The following is a 15,830-nucleotide window of genomic DNA, read 5'->3' on the forward strand; positions in this document are numbered from 1 at the left end:
GCAGAGCCTGATGCAGGGGTTGAACTCACGAACCGTGAGATCATGACCTGAGCTGAAACCAAGAGTCGGACGCTTAACCGACTGAGCCCCCCAGGCGCCCCCAGAAACAGTTATTTAGGGGAGGGGGGCTCTCGTCTTTTGGGCAGTTAGCCACAGAGGTTAATCCCAACACCTTCACCTTTCTTCTGCAGATACTTAACACGAAAGGGAAGAATATCACATTCCATCATTTAAAATATGGTTAATAGCTCCCTATAAAAGGTTTTTCTAAGATCACCTGCCACCCATTCCTCTGGAAAACTAAGTAAAGTAAGAGTCTGAGCTTAATGTTTTGTAAAGTCTTACTCTTGGATCACTTAGTGAAAGCACCAGGAGTCTCCCAAAATGAGATTCTGAAAATCGTTGTAAGCATGGGTCTGTTGTATCTTTTGGTAAGTGTGGTGCCCTGCTTTACTTTATACAGTATTTGTTTAAAATAGACTCTTTGTACTGACCTTGGAAAGAAACCACCTTCTGGAAAAAAAATGCACCCCTCATATATTTTAAGTGTATGCTTAATTAATATTAATACATCCATATTTAAATATAAATGAGCTTCATTTAATCCAGAGTCTTCTAAAGGCTTCAATCGAGAATTTGGTTCTAGATCTTTTGTTGAATAGGAAAATAATTCAGTATCGATTTTGGAATCATCAACTTTTTTGGTACCTTTTTTTTTTTAATTTCTTTGATATTTTTTTATTTCTGAGACAGAGAGAGACAGAGCATGAGTGGGGGAGACGCAGAGAGAGAGGGAGACACAGAATCCGAAGCAGGCTCCAGGCTCTGAGCTGTCAGCACAGAGCCCGACGCGGGGCTCGAACTCACAAACCATGAGATCGTGACCTGAAACGAAGTCGGTCGCTCAACCGACTGAGCCACCCAGGCGCCCCTTGGTACCTTTAAAAAAAAAACAAAACAATTTTACAGATTTATTTCTTGACTATGATAGAATGTGCTTAGGTGCTTATTAATGGCACAGCAGCTAAAAGCTGTGGGGTGCAGAGTGGCGTTCTTACATTGGTGATGTATCGAGGAGGGTGGACAGGAATGCAGTCTTAATGACTTTTACCTAAAAAATAACCGAGGGCTAACCCAGCTGGTTGAGTGTATTGCAAACGAAATCATGTGTATATGAAAACACTGCGGGCGCCTGGGTGGCTCAGGACCATTCCATTCTTGCATAGTCTCAAGTTCCTGAGCTCGAGCCCCACATAGGGTTGTGCGCTGAGGGCACTGGATTCTGAGTCTCCTCTCTGCTCCTCCCCGGCTTGTGCTCTCTCTCTCTCTCTATCTCTTTCAAAGGAAATGAAAAAACTTAAAAAAAATAAAATAAAATGAAACACGGCACACCGCAGTGATAATAGTAAAAAAACAAAAACAAAAACAAAATTACAGTGTTGTTCAATGCCATTGGTCGTACAAAGCTCAGAGGAGAAATCCTTCCCTCCCTTTGGTGGGATGTGAAGAAAGCAATTAATATTAGCACGAGAGTTCTTAGCATTGCTGTGACGACAAAACCCTTAATCACAAGGATATCATTAGTGTTCTGGAGCATTTAATTTTGATGCCTGACAGCGTTTTAAAATGCACAAACCTTTGATAAAGAGCAAATCAGAGCTGCAGTGTTGAAATGAGAAAGAAAGGGGGGAACAAAAACCACCTTAAGCTCCAAGTAATTAAATTTAAATATGCCATTTGCATTAAGCAGAGATATGTATAAACTTCGGGTTTATTTTTCCTATCCGTGAAAGACCCCTTGAGTAAACATCATCCCTTTACATTCAGATCCTGGGGAGGGGGAACCCCGCTGTGGTTAAGAAGTCCTTTTCCCTCTAAGCACTGGGCATTGTTGTACCACTGACATCCTTGGCTTTTGGTTTCTTGACTTTCATAAAAGGCTGTTTTCACTCTTCCTTGCCTGCAGGCTGGAGACCTTTCACTGCATCTGTTTATTTCCTGCCTTCCTCCCTCCGCCCTCCTAATTTGGGCCAGTAGTGAAATGCAGTCGATCTCTTTCAGTGCTTTCACCCTCCCCCCCCCCCCCCCCCCACTCCAAGTCCTCGGAACTGTTTTTAAGAACTGTTTTTAATTCATCGCTCCTGATACTGGACCCAAGGAAACAGTTTGATGGCCCGCAGTGATTCACAGCAACTCCTTCCTGCCTTTCTTTGCTCCTTATCTTTTTTTTTTTTCTCCTCTCCATCCTATTTGGGTGTCAGAAGTACCAAACTGCTGCAGTAAAATGACTTGTAGGTGTTTAATGGCAAGTCATTGAGGAAGCGAATAAAAGAAAATTGTAGCACTCGCGTCGGTGGGAAGCAAGGAGAACTGCTGAGCTTTGAACCAAAGAAAGTTAAATTTGCCATTTGCTTAAAAAGGAGCCTCCTCTGTTTGACATCAAAGCATCTCCTGTAATTCTTCCTTGTGAAATGTACCACCGTTAGAGAGTCATGATAGAGCCTCCGAATCTGTGCTGTTTCTGTCTATCAAAAACACACAAGGAGATAAAACCCACATGTGCTTTCTGCGTGCATGGGGCCAGGTCTCCCACCAAGCGTAACCACAGGTACATAGCAAATGGGGATTCTATTCAGAAAGCATTCTCAGTTTCCCAGGGATATGTGGAATTCTGAATACAGAATTATTTGAAGGGGGGCGGTGATAATTTATGTTGGCTTTCTAGTAGAAAGCTCAGATCATTCAACTTTCAAGCTTTGGTGAGTTTTTTTTTTTTTTCTTTCTTTCATCCTCAATGGTTTTTGGTCCATCTTTAAAAAAATGATATTTTACTACCATTTTACTTGTTTTCCATTTTACTTGTTTTCAATGAGTGTGCGGAAAGATATCTGTTCCACATGCTTAATGTTGCTGCCCTTAACCTGATTACATAGGGTTCTGTACTCTATTACCCTGACACTTCATCAGTGATGTCCTTTTGGTGGGATTTTGGGGATCCACGTAGTACCTAATGGCTTCTTCTGGCAAGGATGGACTTTGTTTACATTAGCGCATCTTTGGAGATAACTCTGGTCTTACAAAACAAGAGAGATGCTTAGGGCCCTTTCTGGATTCAGGATTATGACTTGGTGGGAGAGATTTCACCACCACGGTACCTTTGTGGTTAGGAGAACTATTTACATACCCTCCGGATATAGAGGTGAAATCCAGAGAGGACTGTCAACACCTCCGTCAACCAAAAGAACAAATCCCTCAAAATGCTGTCTGTAACAGGTGCAGTGAAATCTAGTTTTAATGTCAACTCACATTTGAATGACATTTTACAACCTGTGTGCTTGAAAGAAGTTCAGAAGCATCTCATATCTCTTAGAAAACAGAGACCCCTTTTATAATTAGAATTGTCCTTTGCTTTAGTCCTAATTGTCAATAGCTTAGTTAACTTAAATAGCAGAACCAGACCCACAAAAGGTCATCTGAAACAGGTGCAGATAAAAAGTTGTTTTAGGAATGACTTACTTCTGGTACTTTATATTTAGAAAACATTTCAGTGTCTACAAAGATTTTTTTAAGCTCTATTTTCACAATTAGTTCACTTTTATTCGTTTGACAAATTTATAGAGCACTCACTGTGTGCCAGACACGGTCTTGAATAGTTTGGATATAGATATGAACAAGGGAAAGCTCTACTTTTGTGGAGTGTACATTCTCGTAACTCACATGCTCTATCTGAGAGGAAGGTGGCTCAGAAATGGGAGAATGGAGTGAAGGAAGTTTGAGCGACTTGCCCAAGACGGCAGCTGGTAAATTTCAAACCCAGAATTTTGCCCCCAATCCTTCTAGAAGTCATTGGTCTTCCCACCAAATTAGTAAAGCAAAGAATACTTGTAAGTATATGAATCAAATATATTTTCATCTTTATCTCATTTCACATGTCCTAGATGAGCCCTCCGTGCTCACAGAGTCAGAGTGCTAAGTGTTTTCTTGAAATTTCCAGTCATATTTGGAGCAGGTACACCTCTATTCAGCCATCTTTCACCTTTCTGCCTCTTGTTTGTCCCTCCGAATCTTGACCGTGTTTCACCAACCTTACTCCAAATCCTTCCAGAGTTCTTTCTGCAATTTGCAATGCCCTCCTGCCTATTCTGGCTTCTCATCTCAGCCACTATCTTTATTTAGCCAGATAGCGCTTAACTGTCTAAACATAAATGCCTCCTTAGCTCTTTGGATTTTAAGTTCTTCGAGCAGAGGCTTAAAGGGCATTTGTCGAATGACTGAACGGTTATGTCAGCGCGATTTGTAAGCGAAAAGGAAAGGAAATAGAGAATATGGTTTGGATTAAAAACTACTGAATACCCTTGAGATTAATAGGATGTGGTCTCAGGTGACAGACAGCATCTCAGGACAGGAAAGTGGACATCTGTCGGTCATTGGAAATACTGCTCCTAACACTTGAAAATTAAGGACTTAATTGAATTAAGTCACAAACCTTTCTTTCAAACTACCCCAGAGTAGTTCTTGCCTTTGTGATGTTCACATCCATCAGTCATCTTTCTCAACCATGTTACTGTTGATTAGCATGACCAGCTGTCCTAGTTGTGTGTTATTCCAAAATTCTAGCCACGGAAGAATTCTTCCTTATGTCCGGGGGCACAAAACTTTCCTTAAAGCAAACATCTGTTTTATGAGGGAAGTCTGTGGGTAGGTAGGACTGCTTCCAACCTAAGACGTGTCTTTTTCTTCAGCTGAGGATACTTTCATCAGCCTTCCGCTTCCTCCCGACTTTTCCTCTGACTCTTCAGCAGGTGTATTGCGTGTCTAAAGCCACAGTGGGATAAGGAAGCGCCCACCTCACCTCGTACTTCTCTCTGTCACTATGGGAGAATCTGGAAAAGAAGAGGTTACCAAGAACTGTCTCCTCTTGAGTTCTAGAAAATGGGTGTCTTCTCTGTGAGACTATCATAAAAATTTCCTTTGGCTCCTGGGTGGCTCAGTCAGCTGGGCGTCGGACTTCGGCTCAGATCATGATCTGCGGTCTGTGAGTTCGAGCCCCGCACCGGGCTCTGTGCTGACAGCTCAGAGCCTGGAGCCTGCTTCGGATTCTGGGTCTTCCTGTCTCTCTGCCTCTCTCTCTCTTTCTCTCTCTCTCTCTCTCAAAATAAATAAACTTAAAAAACAAGCTGATGGATAAGATGGGTCTTAATTTGATACCAAGGACTGGATTTGATTCCGATTTGTCTGCCCCTTCCTAGCTTTTCCTTGTTCTCTTGGTGCTCACTAAGTATGTGCTTAGTGGATGAGTTAGTCAGTACTGAGGAAAAACTATGTGTCCACGGTTTTCAGAATGTAAGCCAGAGAACTGAGAGGCAAGCAGGACCTTTTTTCTGCTTGGTGTTTTATTTTATTTTTTTAAGTTTATTATTTTTTTAATTTATTTTAAGAGAGAAAGAGAAAGAATGAGGGAGGGAGGGGGAGAGAGGGAGAGAGAGAGAGAGAGAGAGAGAGAGAGAGAGAGAGAGAGAGAATCCCAATCAGGCTCTGCACTGACAGCACGGAGCCTGACATGGAGCTCAAACAGACGAACCTTGAGATCGTGACCCGACCTGACACCAGCAGTGGACACTCAACTGACTTGAGTCACCCAGCCACCCCCTGCTTGGTGTTTTTATGTTGACCCAAATTTCCCCTATGGTGAGGGGCCCTCTTTGGAACTAAGGCACCGATTTGTTATCTTTGAGGGAGGAGAGTGTTCAATCTGTTATTCTATTAGGAGATCGTCTTGCAAATTTGTTAGCAGAGGACAGAGCCCTGGGGTGTCTGGACCCGGGATCCGAAACCTTTCTAATTGAGAAGGACTCGACAGGATTTACCAAAATGTGGAAACATCCCAATGGTGGCGTCAGAGATCATGCTAGTGAAAGTCCACGTGGACCATTCTGTAATACTGAGTTGCCCTGTGTGAAAGTTTGTTTCTTCCCAGTTCTCTCTCAGTGCTCCAGTGACTCCAAGGCCAGAATCTCAACCTGGTGCGGGGATTATCCTTAATGCGTCTCTCACCCGGGGCTAATCTCTATTTTTGGTAAGGCACGGAGAGGAGGCAAGAATGTCCAGCCAACCTTGATAGCATTGTTTATTTCCATATTCACTTTTATGGCTACCCACTATTAACTGCCAGTGATAACAAGATTTCATGTATATCGGGAATGGGGCTTTCTTTTTAAGTACATCTCGAGTCAATAGAGGGTGTTGGCTCAAGAAAAATATCGCTGAAAGCACAGTACCCGTTGCAGAGGGATGCGGCAGCAGCTACGTGGACGGCATGAGAAAACGAGCTCGGGGACCATTGGGGTAGGAGAACGATCGGGAAGTGCCATTGCCAACTGCCTCATCTGGGGAAGCGAGCTGCAGCCGGGCCCACGTGGCAGGCGATGGCTTCCAGATGTGGAGTTGGAGGCTGGATTGGAAGCAGGGTAGGAAGGGCCAGGGAAGAACCCCCTACGTGGCTTACCACGTGGCGCGGCTCCAGATTGCCTCTTTCCTCCAGAGCGGCAGTGCGGTGAAGCCCAGAGTTTTCCAGACTGGCGTTCTTTGTGCCAGCGAAGGTAAGACGCTCTCCTCCGGGGAAGGAAGGGCTGCCCTGTTAGACTGCTGTGCGGTTGCACGTTTTAGTTGGTGTATTTCCTCAATCTCACTTGGCGACGGAATGCCTTTGTCGCTGCGGCCTGGTACACAGGCTTTCCTGAACACGCCCGTTCAGAAAGACTGCAGACATGACAGCCACACGGCATAATACCTTTCGGGAATTAGAAGGACGCTGCATTTCTCTTTCTGTCTCGTTTTCTCCCGTTTTTACGACAGCCGAGTCAGAGCGCGCACTGTTGGTGTATTTGCACATTTGTGCGCACGGATTCTCCGCCTCGAGCCGCATTAGGGATATTCTATTAGTGCACGTGATTGCGCTGTGAACTCCCTGCCTGCGATGTGGTGAGCACTTCGGTTGCGTGCATATTCCCCTTCAGAAACCCTGCCGCCCCAACTTCTAAAATGGGAATCAGGTTCATGGCCCACGTGCAGCAGTTTAGCGGTAACCCAACCAGAGAGAAACCCAGCTCAGTTCGTCAGTGCGCCCCAAGGGCAGCCGGGCAATGCTTTCCCGAGGAATCTGCCACTTATCAGGATCTGACCCAGGCCGTTTCTGAGAGAAAGTCCATTTTATAACTTTACGATCCCCCCCCGCCCCCCCCCCCCCCCCACCGCTTTCTTTCTAAAGTCCTTGCTTTTCTGTTTCACTTTCCAATCCCGAACAGCGGAGTTTAAAGAGCCCCTTTTTATGGAGTGTATGCTAAAGTGCTCTGTTAGGCAATGTATTTATTACCTGGAGTGAAATAGCTTTTCACAGCCGGGCAGCTTTCTTAGCCTTCTTGCCATCTCCGTATTTCAGAGAGTCACTCCTGGCATTTTGCGGGACAATGGTTCCGTGTCAACCGGGAAGGAGCGAGAGAGAGAGAGCGGGAAAACGTGCGTGTGCGTCTGTGTGTGTTGGGGGAGGGAAGCCTAATGCCGCTAATGAGCACATTTCCGGTTTTCATTTTCTTCAGATGTTCAGTGGCTTCCATATGGCTGCGGCACACAGCTCTCTGTTCATCCAGTTGGGTATTGTTACTAACCTTGGGGTTGCCTTTGATGGAGGACATGTGTATCCACTGTATCTCTCACTTGTGTTTATGCCTGAGATTCAGTCTGGAATAGCTTCGGGGGAGAAGGAGAGGGAGAGAGAAATAGGGCAGGGTGGGTGCGTGTGCCCGCGCGCGCGTGGGGACGCGCACGCGCCCTCTTGAAGCACCCCTAGGGGAGATGCCAGGCTGCCCAATCCAGGCCTCCGGAGAGGTGCTCCCTGCTGGATTAACTTGAGCTGGAAGGTTCCCTTGTGGGATGATGGCATCTCCGGTTGCTTTCCTTTCCATCAAGATACCTGTCAGATATGGTCAAGCGTGTTTGAAGTTAGCCCCAGTTCATTTTTAGTGACAATTTATTTTCACTTGTTCTCTTGTTTCCTCCGAGTTAGGGTTTGGCAGTCGTGTGTGTGCTGGGAAAGAGTAGGACACTATGATGTTGTTCCCCAGGGGCCATTGTTTGATGTCTGTTTTCGCGTTTTCCCCCGATTTGGTAACAAACAAGAATATGCATTCAATTTGGGAAGACCCCCCCTAATCTCTGGTTGTACAGACCAGCTTTGTTAGGTAAGATTACAGATTTCATGAATGCCCCTCTTCTCCCTGTAATGGCACATTTGTGTCATTGTCAGTCACAGCAGAGCTCGACAACAGTGGGCTGGAGATGTGACCGTCACAAGGAAGAAGAGGGCAGCCTGGTTTTAAAGATCTCCAAATACCCCCTCCCCCCCCCCCCCCCCCCGACAACACACCCAGTAGAGGACCGTTTTTGTGTCTGTTTTCGGGGAATGAAGAAAGTTTGCTACTCAACAGGCAAAAGCAAGATCTCAGCTTCTGTAAAAATAGCTGCAAAACGTCACACATGTGCAGAGAGAACATCGTCGCTTTATTTGGGTTCATCATAATTTGCATCATCGTGCCACACTGCAAACGTAGCTACAATGGAGCAGTACTTTTATCTATATTGGAAAGGATATAGATTCTTTGCATTTCCTACAGTACTCCGGGAAGAGTTGCAAATTCTCCTGCTGGTATAAAATTAAAGATCTGTAAGATGACTCTGGAGGTGGGCTGAGGTGCAGTTTTACTCAGCTCAAGAGGAGCTCTTCCAGTGCCTTTCCTGGCTTGCCAAAATGAAGAAGCAGGAGGCGTTCTCTGTACCTCCAGGCTTTTGTGAGACGTGGCTGCAAGCTCTGTGGAGGTGACGCCACAGGCCTGTGGACCGACCAGCCTCTTACTTCAGAGGTTACCTTTCTAAGACAAACCATATGCCACAGTATTGAAGAGAACCATACGACTGGTACGCCTTTGTCCTGGGATGGAGTGAAACGGGGACCGGGGGGGTGTGGGGGGGGAACGACAAGACAATCCTTGACACTCTTCTTAAGTAGAATGAAATTATTGATTGAGACCGCCATTTTCTTCCCCGTTAAAGCAACATGTCTCTTGTTTTCGCTTGTTTGTTTGTTTTCCCAATAGCACCATCATCCATAGCTTTGGTCCAGGCTAAAGAAGTTACAAGGTACAGTGTTGCTCTGGCTTGGCTGGAACCAGATAGACCCAACGGGGTGATCTTGGAGTATGAAGTCAAGTATTACGAGAAGGTATTACTTGGATGAGCAAGCTTCCTTCCTTCCTTCTTTCTCTTCCTTCCCTCCCTCCCTCCCTCCCTTTCTCCCTTCCCTCCTTTCTTCCTTTGTCTCTCTAGTTTTTAGCCAGTTGTAAATGCTGAGTACCAGTGAATTTCAAGACCAAATGCATTTTGTTCCCTAATCGAATCCAATTATGAATTTTATGTATTAAATCCGTTATCTTGAAAAATAGGAAAAATACATTGTGTTCTAATATAACCATTTTTTTTTCTTTCGAGTAATGGGAATCAAGATAGCGAAGAAGTTCTTATATATAAGCCTTCTATCAGTGAGAGTGACTCATAAAAGTCGAAATAATGATCTGTTTAAGTAGATCACTGCTATTCAGAATCAAGGTGTGGGTTTTGATGACTTTTAATAGAAAATCGGGGAAGGAAAATTACATTTTTCAGCCTCTTAAAGTTATAGAAAGACATTATTTTTACAAATAACTTGTCTCTCATAAAGGACAGGATTCTGAAGAGAGCTATTTGCATTCACGATTGTCTAGAAAATGAACAATTGACTTCTCTTTCTTTTTAAAGATAATCACTTATTGGCTTCCTTATTAAAAGCAGAAAAGGGACAGGATTTATTTTTCACTGAAACCAGATTACAACATTTTTGACATTTTCTAGACAGAAAATAGAAAAAAACAAGAGAACTTCTTACAGCTATTTCTCTTAAATTGTCAACTGTGGAGTGAGAAAAGCCACCAACCATCGTCTGATGTTCTTTTCAAAAAAGATTATAAGTAAAGGTCTGGATATGGTCAGCGTCAATGGTGATCATACCTGAACTCCACGTGTCTTTCCACATCCAACATGTAACAGTGGTACTTCCCACATCAAAGAGAATATAAGGTTTAGAGAGTTTATCAATCTCTACTTTCAACTTCTGAGTGCCCTGGCCTGGTTCCTTTAAAATTGGGCCTAGAATAGGTGAGGGATTTATTTAGCACCTTCCCCAATTTTATCGTCCCCATGATGCAGGATCAGAATGAGCGAAGCTACCGGATCGTCCGGACGGCTGCCAGAAACACGGATATCAAAGGCCTGAATCCTCTGACTTCCTACGTGTTCCATGTACGAGCCAGGACAGCAGCCGGCTATGGAGACTTCAGTGAGCCCCTAGAGGTCACGACCAACACAGGTATCAGCTGCTGAGGCCCTTTTTCACAGTCTAGGTGAAATCACATTACAGTGAAATCCAAGGAGCTGTACCTCATTTTTGGTCAGGCACACATTCTGTTGCAACGAACACTGCTTGGAAATAAGATGTCTGTAACTTGGAAAATCCCATGCTATTTAGAAAAGAGCATTTTTCGTATTATCTAACCTGTCTTTTTGTATGATTGAAAATGTTTTCTTCTTCTTCTTTATTTTTTTATTTTTTTTATTTTGAGTCTTCTATAAATGATGAAAGACGGGGCTGCTAAGTAGACCGATTGAGCCTTGCATAGCTCTCTTACATTAAGATAGGAAGTTTTCTCCCTGGGAAGAGTAAAGAAGGGGCCCTTTCCCCCCACCCCTTTTATTTCTTTCTAGGAATCTGTTTTAACCAAGTCAGGTCGGTTTTTTTTTAAAAGCCTCTTTGGACCAATATATCAAATCTTTCAACATTGTGAGTTGGACCATCTAATTGATTGAATGGAAAATGTTAACAAAGGACATGCCCGATGAATAAGCAGTTTCCATAAGATGGCTCCCCCTATGTAATTAACCAACCAAAGTTGAGCTTACTTGAGAAGGAGACGGTAGAGAAGAATTTTCAACGTCAGTTCTCGAAAGTAATTTTATTCACAAGTTGTGAAATAAAATATGAATATAAAAACAGAAGAGGAAGTACTCTAGAATTGAATCTGAAGGGGTATGACATTTTGGGGGGATATTCCTGGAAGGCTTCAAAGAGGACATGACTTTTGGGCTGGGCAACAGTAAGCAGGGTTTTGATAGATTTGGGGTGAGGGGTGGGTAAGTATTCAAAACTGCTTGTCGGTTTTGAAATTTCCAAGTGTGCTTCTCACTAAGGAACGCATCAGATCATTACATAAGCGTTAGGGCTGAAACTAGAAACGGAAAGAAGAAAAAACAACGGGCGGTAATGTTTACCAGGGGATTTAAGAAGAATCTTCCGGTTGAAGTTCTTCATGCAGTTATACAGAGAACGTCTTCATCCCATTAAAGCTCTCTTAGAAATCCCATTGTGTAAGCACTTACCGAAGGGCAAGAGAGGCTCTGCGCGGTCCACATGGCTTCAGCACTTTGGAACTCGAGCCCCAGGCAGACAGACGTTCTAGCTCCTCGGACCTTCCCAGAGGTGATTGTTGTGTCACTGTCTTTGCCAGTGCCCTCCCGGATCATCGGAGATGGGGCTAACTCCACAGTCCTCCTGGTCTCCGTCTCAGGCAGTGTGGTGCTGGTGGTCATTCTCATTGCGGCTTTTGTCATCAGCAGGAGGTAAGCACTTAAGCCACTCACTGCCCACCCCACCCCCCATCTCGGGTTTTTATGAGGGAGCTTTTTGTCTCCTCCCCACAAAGCCGGGGCTTTTGATTAACATCATAAACAGGGCATGTGCGGTGGCCAGCTCCTTGCTCTTGGCTTTGATCTCCCCACGTCCCTGCTGGAGCTGTTGGCTGTGACTGGTGGCAGCTGAGAGTCCTGGAAAGACCCAGCTAATTCCTGGAAACCCAGCCGAGAAGCAAGCCAATGAGAGATTTCTAGATACTCTGAGCTGTAAGGTGTTACATTTATACCTCTCTTAAGCTCGGACTTAACTGCCAAAGGCAAAAAAGAAACCGTATAAAACGTGGGTCCAAAATTTGAGCCCTACCATTGGTCAGCTCTATTACTTAAACTCTTTCCGTCTTTTTTTCCCCTTTTATAAAGTAGGGCTAGAGGATCTTAGAAGATCTGCCCGTAAGAGTTACTGACAGAATTTTGATGGGTAAAGTAGAGAAGTCAGCACACAGTAGGTGCTTCAACGTGAGTTCGGTGAATAATAATTGCAACCAAAGCAAATAATTGGGCTCCGCGTGCAATCTTCCTTCAGGAAAGGCCATCAACAAGGAGAACCGTTAAGCATGCTGTGGGCATTGCACTGTTTTTGGAGATCAATCTGAAACAGCAGATTACTTATTCTTCTGTGAAAGTCTACAAACTAACTTGATACTTGAAAAACAATCTAGAAAAGAGAGGGAGAAATGAAGATGACCAGGCAGCCGATGTTTTTGATTATTGCGCTCCCCAGAGGCTCTCGAGGGATGCGGGGGGGGTGGGGGGGGGAAGGGACGGCCACTTAGCTCCAATGTGTGCCCACTTCTAGGCTTCTCCAACCTTCACTCCCCTATGCTGTCCACCATTTCACAAGGTGGAGCTTTTGGCAAAACAAATTTAAAAAATTAAAAAAAAAAAAGCAGAACCTGGGGATGTCAAAAACGATCATCTTAAACATAACCGCTTTCATGTAATAGAAGAGGAAAATGATCTCAGAAAGGCGCAGTACTGGTCTAGGATCATTGCGTTGCCTTAATAGGAGACCCACTGTTGGCTTACCCAGCAGCCATGCTCGGCTCCCTGGCTAGGGTCTGTTGTATCCTGTCTCTCTCTGCCTCTGCTGTTGGTGAACTAACCCGGTGATATCACGACAATGCCTCTGGCCGTTGCCACTGGCCTGAGCAAGCCATGGTGCTTTTTTCTCACTTTGTGATACTTTATAATTAGGGTGATGACTGTATATCCTAATTTGCCCGGATGGTCTCAGTTGTCACATGTATTTATTAATATCATGCCTCCTCTCCCACTGTCCCGAATGTCCGGTATTGTAGAAATGAATCACGGTCACTCTCCTACAGTATGGAACAAGAACTCATCGTGAGCAGGCACCACCTACATTTGTCATTGTGTTTGTTCTTTTCGGTGCCAAGTCCATAGCAGCATGTTTGATTAGAGCCGTGAGTTCCATCCCGAAGAACCACGAACCACTTACTCCTTTTGCTCTGTTACACACATGAAACATACATAGACGTGCCTGTCGCACCCATATATTGCTATATCTCAGTCTTTGGAAACTTCAATTTGGCCTAAACAGAATTTGACTTTTATTCTCTAAGATTTTTTTAAAAAAATGTTTATTTTTGAGAGAGAGAGAGAGCATGCAAGCAGGGGAAGGGGGATCTGAAGCAGGCTCTGCACTGGGCAGCAGCCAGTCCAACGCTGGGCTCTAACTCACAGACCGCGCGATCATGACCTGAGCCAAAGTCGGACGCTCAACCGACTGAGCCACCCGAGTGCCCCCAGAATTTGAATTCCAGATGGACTTACCTTTTCTGGCATTTGATTGTGGAAGTCAATCAGGATGAACCTCTTGCTTGTCCATTGCCTTTGGGTCTTGCGTATGTCCACATGGCGGGCACGCAAACACACGGGCAACTGTGTGCAATAGTCTATATCCATTTCTGATGGTGGGATGGGGGGGGTTTATGAAAATCACATGGGCTCTTGCTTTCATTATCACACATTTCCGCCTCTGAAAATTTGACGGTGCATCGCAATAATTTTTAGCAGAAAGGAAAGACATTTAAAAGTCTCAAACTACGAAAAAATTCTTAATTTCCTCCACCTCAAAATAACATTTGGCTAAAATTCAGCACCATGTGATGCTCGGAACCATCTGAGAGGATACTCGTTTGCAGAAAGTGGGTCTTGTCTTGTGTCTCAACCTCCTCTTTGATGTTGATGGGAGCCTTCGTCTATGCGACCAGTGTTTCTTTAGCGTTACCTTTGTCTTTTCAAGTTACCTTAACGATACCAATGCAACGGGAATATTTAGGAAGAAGTCACCCCATCTTAAGTTTCTTCCGGATGTTCTGCTTTGACGAAAAGAAAGGAAAAGCGCATGAAAATGTCATGCAGGAAGACAGGCTTATTAAAAGCTTGGAGCTATAGAACATAGAATCGCAAACTTGATGACTTGGTTTCCGTGCTGCCTTTATTGATCATTTTATTCTTTAGGACAGAATGGATAGGAGGATGCATCGGATTTCCAATTATGAGTCCCCACCTTCGAGAATTGAGCCTGTCGAGTTACCCAGCGATGATTCTTGTCCCTTCTCCCCCATTAAAAAAAAAATGTCACTTCCCAAGGCTGATAAACACTGCTTGGTGATTGGTCCTCAATGGATCACTTTTTAGAAAATGAAATGTCAACCCCTTGCCCTCCTATTGATTCTTCTTTAGTGTCGGCCATAAAGCTGTCACGGGAAAGCCGCCTGGAGCCAGGTAGCTGACAGGCTTTGCACCCACTGATGCACACTCAGCTGCTTGTCCTCCGCACGCAAGCTGTGTGTTCTGTCACGCCGCAGTACAGATGTTTCAATGCGACAAGAACAGGTGAAGAGGGAGGAGACGGGTAGTGCGGACAGAAGTCTGGTCCGTGCTTTCAGTGCGAAAGGTGGTAAGCGGCACCCCCAAATGATCTCGCCGACCAGTCTGGAAACCAACCCATGGAATATCCTGGCTGGGAAATGATAGGGCTGCTGCTTAACGTTTTAGAGCCACAGAATGTTGATGGCGGAGTCAGTGCCAGAGACGGAGAGACCCCCTTTTAAGGTGATCCCCCTCCAACGGAGGCCCACATGATGCCATGTGAGATTTTTTTTTTTTAAGAAGTAGAGGGCAGGGACCCACACAGCAAGAAAAGTTTCAGCCCTTCTGATCACCTCAAAGAAAAATCTGTCTGGTGCTAATTTGTCATTGAGGAAAGAGGAAACGGCCTCAGGCTCACAGCTGGTATCTTGCTAGAATTTTTTTTTTTTCTTGATAGCAATTGTTTCATTTACTATATTTCTTTTCTACTGAGAAGCCTGAGCTGTAGGCGAGCCAGGGTAATCTCCATTTCTTTCTCAATGAGAAGATCCCCTTTTTCCTTTCGGCCAACTTGCGTGTATAAACCATTCAGGGAGCTCAGGGAAAGCATCAAACTCCCACATTTATAAACTTTATTTACATATTTGAAATGATACGCCGAGTATGTTGGCTTAAGACGTATGTTTTTACCACCCACGTGATCTTAAGCTAATTACCTTACATTTTTTTAGAAGCGTCTACGGTCCGTGTGCCCTTCGGCCCTTGAGTTGTAATTAGAAGACTGTGTCAGCTTTGTGGGCACACGCTGTCCTTGCTGCGGGGCCGTTTACGTGCCGTTCGCCTTGTATCTATGCGATGCTGTCCCTAGAAAGTTTATCCCAAACCACACGTGTGCGTTCTCTCAGAAGCATGACACCGTGTCCCCATACTGCTGCAGGTATTTATTTGTGGTCTCCGCAGTGGAACCACTTTATTGCTAGCTAAAGTGATTTTTGAAAGGACTGTTAACAATGACATCATAAAATGCAGCGAGAAGGTCATAACCTCCGGGACTGATGATGGAATGTGTTACGTTTCTCTGATCCCTGCTCCTTTATTCGTGTCTTCATCAGGTTATCCCAAATACTATTAATCTGGGTTGCTTTAGGCCAGTGTGCCCT

General features: G+C 44.6%; 1 protein-coding gene across 6 annotated transcripts in view; it reads left to right on the plus strand.

Moving 5' to 3' along the window:
- Positions 1 to 15,830, plus strand: part of EPHA4 (EPH receptor A4) — a 153,707-nt gene that overhangs the window by 107,950 nt on the left and 29,927 nt on the right. For all 6 annotated transcript variants that reach the window (XR_009254916.1, XR_009254924.1, XR_009254917.1 and 3 more), the window contains 3 exons: positions 9,150 to 9,274; positions 10,294 to 10,453; positions 11,649 to 11,760. Coding sequence is in view for 3 of the 6 variants with exons in the window: in XM_058703569.1 (XP_058559552.1) it covers positions 9,150 to 9,274; positions 10,294 to 10,453; positions 11,649 to 11,760 (397 nt within the window). In the remaining 3 variants the exon portion in view is untranslated. The remainder of the gene's footprint in view (positions 1 to 9,149; positions 9,275 to 10,293; positions 10,454 to 11,648; positions 11,761 to 15,830) is intronic.

This window comes from Neofelis nebulosa, chromosome 2, assembly GCF_028018385.1.
Source record: "Neofelis nebulosa isolate mNeoNeb1 chromosome 2, mNeoNeb1.pri, whole genome shotgun sequence".
Lineage (NCBI taxonomy): Eukaryota > Metazoa > Chordata > Mammalia > Carnivora > Felidae > Neofelis > Neofelis nebulosa.